The sequence below is a fragment of the Sturnira hondurensis genome, unplaced genomic scaffold (assembly GCF_014824575.4).
Source record: "Sturnira hondurensis isolate 20B ecotype Veracruz unplaced genomic scaffold, ASM1482457v3 Scaffold0009629, whole genome shotgun sequence".
NCBI lineage: Eukaryota > Metazoa > Chordata > Mammalia > Chiroptera > Phyllostomidae > Sturnira > Sturnira hondurensis.
Window position 1 is genome coordinate 174 of NW_028082260.1, and position 6200 is coordinate 6373.

At 57.9% G+C, this 6200-nt stretch overlaps 1 protein-coding gene across 1 annotated transcript; it reads left to right on the forward strand.

The window, feature by feature from the left end:
• The first annotated feature begins 332 nt into the window (after positions 1-332).
• Positions 333-5137, forward strand: LOC118994616 (leukocyte immunoglobulin-like receptor subfamily A member 3). The gene is made up of 6 exons (XM_037057255.1): positions 333-719; positions 2945-3013; positions 3184-3468; positions 3625-3927; positions 4157-4438; positions 4730-5137. The coding sequence occupies exons 1-6, from the start codon at positions 416-418 to the stop codon at positions 5113-5115; spliced, it is 1629 nt and encodes a 542-aa protein (XP_036913150.1). The 5' UTR covers positions 333-415; the 3' UTR covers positions 5116-5137.
• Positions 5138-6200: the final 1063 nt, after the last annotated feature.

The following is a 6200-nucleotide window of genomic DNA, read 5'->3' on the forward strand; positions in this document are numbered from 1 at the left end:
CATGGGACACGTTCCACCTGCTGAAGGAGGGAGGGGCTGAGCTGCCCCAACACAGGAAATCAGATCAGAAATCCTATGATAGCAGGTTGCAGGCTGTGTTCCCTGTGGGCCCCCTGAGCTCCTCCCATGGGGGCACCTACAGGTGCTCTGGTTCCTCCAGCTCCAACCCCAATGTGTGGTCACAGCCCAGTGACTCCATGCCTTGAGGTCACAGGAGAGGTGGCCCACACTTGATTTCAAAACTTTTTGGTGCCCCACGTATCTGGTCTAAACTGTGTGGGTAGTAAAGCCCTTGGGTGTGGGGGGGGTCAGTGATTCGGGTTTATGGGGACAGAACCACAGGCAGGACCCTTAGGGAAGGACAAGTGAGAGCTCTCCCTGCAGCCCCAGAGGGCAGTGGATGTGTGTCCTCTGAATGACAATGACCTTCTCCCCAGGTGTGTACAGGGAGCCCTCCCTCTCAGCCCAGCCAGGGCCCCTACTGCTGCCTGGAGACAACCTGACCCTCCAGTGTCACTCAGAGACTGGCTTTGATAGATTCGCTCTGACCAAGGAGGAGGGGCCCACACCCCCCCAGGATTTCCAGGGGCAGCACAGCCCCAGCTTCCCCCTGGGCCCTGTGAACCTCACCCACGGGGGCCGGTACAGGTGCTACAGTGGACACAACCTCTCCCATGTGTGGTCGGCCCCCAGCGCCCCCCTGGACATCCTGATTGCAGGTGAGGAGCCTGCCCTGCCCTCTGTCCTGACTGTCTGCTCAGGGCTCAGACCTGGGGTCACCTGGGTGGTGATAGGGTCCACGTCAGAGTTCTGGAGCAGAGGCTGAGGGAGGCTGAGGTTTAGGGGAGGTTTAGAGAAAAAAAGTATGTTAGGGGCCTGTAGAAAAAAGATGCCACTAAGAGGGACTGAAAGGAGCTGAGAGGGGTCACAGAGGAGCTGAGAGGGGTCACAGAGTGAAGCTGGGGAAGGAACTACACGGTCCCACAGCTCAGGGTCAAGGGCATGGGGGAAGCTGTGACCTCCTGCACATCACAGCCCTTCTCTCCCCAGGAATGGATGGGAAACCCTCCCTCTCAGCCCAGCCAGGTCGCTCCGTGCCCCGGGGAGCAAAAGTGACCCTGCAGTGTCAATCTGAGGTCAGGGCTGACACCTTCCACCTGCACAAGGAGGGGTCCCTGGATCCTCCCCAGCAGCTTCGTCTGCAGGACACAGCGGCCCCCTCTCAGGCCAACTTCACCATCAGCCCTGTGACCTGGGGCCACAACGGGACCTACAGGTGCTACAGCTCACGCAGCTCCTCCCCCTTCCAGCTGTCACAGCCCAGTGACCCCCTGGAACTCCTGGTCTCAGGTGAGAGACCCCGACCCTAGGTCCACTGAGGGAGCAGACTCCATCCCAGGACAGCTCTGGGCTGGGACAGGAAGGAGGACGAAACAGTGACGCCGGCAACGGGGGGATCCCACCCCAGAAAAAGACAGAGAAAGTGGGGAGTCCCCACACTCCCCTTGCCTCACCCCATTGAAGGTCTGTTCAGTGGTGGTGTGTGGAGAGAAGACACTAAAGTGTGTAAAGGGACAACATTTGGGGGACATGTATTGGACTATGGGAGACAGGAGGAGACAGGCCCACCCACAGCCTCCCCTGGCTGCTGTGTCCTGCAGCAGCTGGGGTCTGCAGACCCTCCTCCACGCAGACAAACTTCATGTCTGCTGGGTAGCAGAGTCCTCATAGCCCAGAGGAGACACGGACTCCACCAGGCTTCTGCTATTTCTCACTTTATATTTCAACACATCACTTGGGCCTCTTGTCTCAAGCAGCAGGGAGGTCACTGGGTCCCATGTGATCAGCTGGGAGGAAATACATGAAGGGGAAGATGCCCAGCTCAGAGGGGGAGAAAAGAGCAGGAGCCACTCCTGCCTCTGTCTGTGTTGCTGACTCAAGGCCCCTGAGCTGTTCTGGTCCCTGTGGAATAAATCCCACCTAGGAGATTGAGTCACGGAGGCCTCTCATTATCAGTCAGGGTGATGGGGTTCCTCTGACAGTTTAAGTCAAAGTAGAGTTCACAGAGCCCCTTCAACTGAACCCCAGTGACAAAATCCTACCTGTATCTGGGACTCGCATCTCCCATCTATCAGAGCAGAATCCACTCCAGGTTTTGAAACAGCTCGGTCAGTTCAGAACTGGGATGCCAGAGAATCCCAGTGGGAGAAAGAACATGAGCCCAACCTGGGCTTGCCCTGTCTCCCTGGGGTACCCCTGTCATTACCAGGGTGTGGGAGGATGGCTGGGCCTCTGCTCCGTTTCCATGACACCAGCTGGTCAGCTGGGCCAGGTCATCCTCCAAAACACCTCCCAGCAGAAGTGCCATCAGTGCCCCCTCCCCCTCCCAGAGTTCCCTGCATGGCCTGTGACTTCATTGGTCACATCATCAGGGCCTGTCTGTGATCCACAGAGATCTGTGTTTTCATGCAGGTGTGCATCTAAAGATTTGGTTTTTTCCTTTATCTTTTTGCTACTTTCTTACCAATATTCCAATTACATTACAAACTAAATGAACACTTAGAGGATATGTTAAAGTTGGCAATTCTCAAAGCCAAAAATGCCTCTGTTGTACATAGTCAGTTACTTATCTTTTTGAGAAGAAAAACTGATGGAAAGAAGAAACGAACGAGACACTGAAATTATGTTCCCGAATCAGAGACACAAGGAGGCAGCTGAGGTGGAGCATTGAAGATGTACATCCAGCCGTCACTCCTTCACGTCCTGACCTTCAGGACCAATTGAGGTCCCCGTGTGCATCTGGGCTTTCCACAGCAATGCACGTCCAGACCCCAGAGATGCTCACCTGGGGGAATGCAATTGAGTACCAGTTTGAGAGACACATTGAAGATTAGAAAAGAGATGACCTAAGCCATCCTACACCTTTTCTCTCATATCTTATCAGTTGGAGGAAAATCTCACAGGGACTCACTTCCAGGGCTGCATCGGGGCCCAGAGGACAAGGTCCAGGCACGTAAGTCAACCCCCAGACCTGCTTCAGCACAAAGATGCCCCTGGGCAGATGGGGACACACACTGGGTCTGAGCTGATGGTGACCAGTGTGGGAGGGGCCTTGGAGTGACAGCCAGGGAAACTGAGGGAACAAGGATACCCCCTGATGCTGTAGGTCTGATTCTCTTCCAGTGGTTCCTCCCAAACCCTCCATCTGGGCTGACCCAGGCCCCATCGTCAGCAAGGGGAGCCCTGTGACCATCTGGTGTCAGGGGTCTCTGCAGGCGGATGGCTACAGTCTGTATAAAGAAATGAGTTCTCAGCCTTTGGACACATGGATCCCACAGGCCTCCAGCAACAAGACTGGGTTCCTCATTCAGTCCATGAGCTCACAGCACACAGGGCTGTACCAGTGTGCGTACAGCACTCGGGGCAGGCTGTCTGAGAGGAGTGAGCCCCTGCTCCTGGTGCTGACAGGTAAGTGGGGACCCGGGTCTCCTCCCCACTGTGGGCTCCTCCTTAGAGGATGAAGGGGACAGAGTGAGGTTTTAGGGAGGCCTCACCACTCACATTCTACTCCTGGGGAAGGTGGGGTGACAGTCCCCTCTAACTCAGATCCTCCTTCTCCCTCAGGAGAGCACAGCGCACCCTCCCTCTCAGCCCAGCCAGACCCCATGGTGACCTCAGGAGGGAACGTGTCCCTCTTGTGCAGCTCACAGTCCACACTGGACACGTTCCACCTGCTGAAGGAGGGAGGGGCTGAGCCGCCCCAACACAGGAAATCGGAATGGAGATCCAGTAAGAGGAGGCAGGCTGTGTTCCCTGTGGGCCCCCTGAGCTCCTCCCATGGGGGGACCTACAGATGCTATGGTTCCTCCAGCTCCAACCCCAATGTGTGGTCACAGCCCAGTGACCCTCTGCACCTCCAGGTCACAGGTGAGGTGGCCCACACTTGGCTGCAATTCTTTCCTGGGCCCCAAATAACTGATTTAAACCTTGTGCCTAGGAAAGCTGTGGGGGTTGTGGGGGTCACTGACAGGGTTTATTGGGGACAGAACCACAGGGAGGAGACTTAGGGAGAGACAAGTGAGAGCTATCCCTGCAGCCCCAGTGGGTGGTGTGTGTGTGTTTGTGTTCCCTGGGTAAAAATGACCCTTCTCCCCAGGCTTGTACAGGGAGCCCTCCCTCTCAGCCCAGCCAGGGCCCCTGCTGCTGCCTGGAGACAACCTGACCCTCCAGTGTCACTCAGAGCCCGGCTTTGACAGATTTGCTCTGACCAAGGAAGAGGAGCCCACACACCCCCAGCATCTCCATGGGCAGCACAGCCCCAACTTCCCCCTGGGCCCTGTGAACCTCACCCACGGGGGCCGGTACAGGTGCTACAGTGGACACAACCTCTCCTATGTGTGGTCGGCCCCCAGCGCCCCCCTGGACATCCTGATTGCAGGTGAGGAGCCTGCCCTGCCCCCTGTCCTGACTGTCTGCTCAGGGCCAGCCTAGGGTCACCATAGTGGTGATGGGGTCCAGGCCAGGGTCCTTGAGCAGTGAATGAGGGGGGCTGAGGTCTGGGGGAGGGACTAGCAGGCATAGAGATGAAAGACTCCCACCCAGAGGGACTGCGAGGAGCTGACAGGGGTCACAGACAGTGTCCCTGGGGAAGGACAGGGTCCCTCAGCTCAGGGTCAAGGGAATGGGGGGAGCTATGACCTCCTGCACATCACAGCCCTCCTCTCCCCAGGAAAGTACAGGAAACCCTCCCTCTCAGCACAGCCACTGCCCTCAGTGCCCTGGGGAGCGAACCTGACCCTGCAGTGTCTATCTGAGGTCAGGGCTGACACCTTCCACCTGCACAGGGAGGGGTCCCTGGACCCTCCCCAGCAGCTTCGTCTGCAGGACACAGCGGCCCCCTCTCAGGCCAACTTCACCATCAGCCCTGTGACCTGGGGCCACAACGGGACCTACAGGTGCTACAGCTCACTCAGCTCCTCCCCCTTCCAGCTGTCACAGCCCAGTGACCCCCTGGAGCTCCTGGTCTCAGGTGAGGAGCCCCAGCCCAACCCCTGTGTCCTCATGGTCAGGTCAGCACCCTGTCCCCCAGGGAACTTTTGGCTGGATACAGAGTGAGGTGGTCTCTGAATCAGGGTCAGCCTGAGGGGACTCTCACCTCACAGAGGGTTGAACAACCAGAACCACCTCACTGCTGCCTCCAATTCATCCTCCCATGTGGGGCCCAGAAGGTTCCAGGGGCCCAGGGAGGCTGGAGAGGCCTCAGGCTGAGCAAAAGGAGGAAAGACCAGGGACACCCATCCCGATCCCCCTCCTTCTCCCAGAGAACAGGCCAAGTGTGGTGGATAGCAGAGGCCTTGCTCCCAGAGAGAACATCACCCTCGCTGGCACAGTTCCCTCCTAAAGAGGCTGGGGGCCAGACAGACATGCTGGGTGGGGGATCACGGGGCCCCAGGGGCTGTGAGGCAATCAGCTAATGGGTGGGGGGTCATGGAAGAGGGAGATGCTATGGTCCCACCCATGGGAAGGGCAGCCAGGGTGAAGCAGAGTGAAGGCAGCCCCCACCAATTACCCCCATCCTGAATTTTTGGGAGGTTCCTGAGGATGGAGAATCCCCCATGGGTGGGACTGGGGGATCCACAGACAGGCCTGCAGATCGATCAGTGAGAGTGTATGTGGGGAGGTGGGGGGTGTTTCCATGGGGACATGGGCGGAGTCCTGTGCAAGTTCAGGAGCCTCTGGAGGCTCGGACTTGGCCACGTCCTTGCCCCCTCTGTGCCTCCGGGTCCGAAGTGTAGAAGGAGAGATTCGGGGTCCAGGGCTTAGATTTCCTTCCAGTTCTGGCTCTGACCTCCTAGAAAGGGGCCTCCCAGGGAGCCCGGAATGCGAAGCTTGTGTCCACCTGGAGGAACAGGAGGACAGCACAGGAACCCACATCCCAGGGTCCAGTCCCAGCCCTGCCCCGACCAGGCTGGGTGACCAGGGACATGTGGCTAACCTCTGGACCACAGTGACTGGATGTGGGGGGGGTCAGCCATTCCTGGTGCACCAGGGCTATGAGGTCAGAGCACATGAAAGATAGACCCCAGCACTTGCTTGCACACAGTAGGTGCTCATTAAATGGCACCCTTGGTTCATTCACAATGTCACGCCAGCTCAAGGTCTCGACCGGTCCCTGAACATCCTGATTGGGGTCTCGGGGG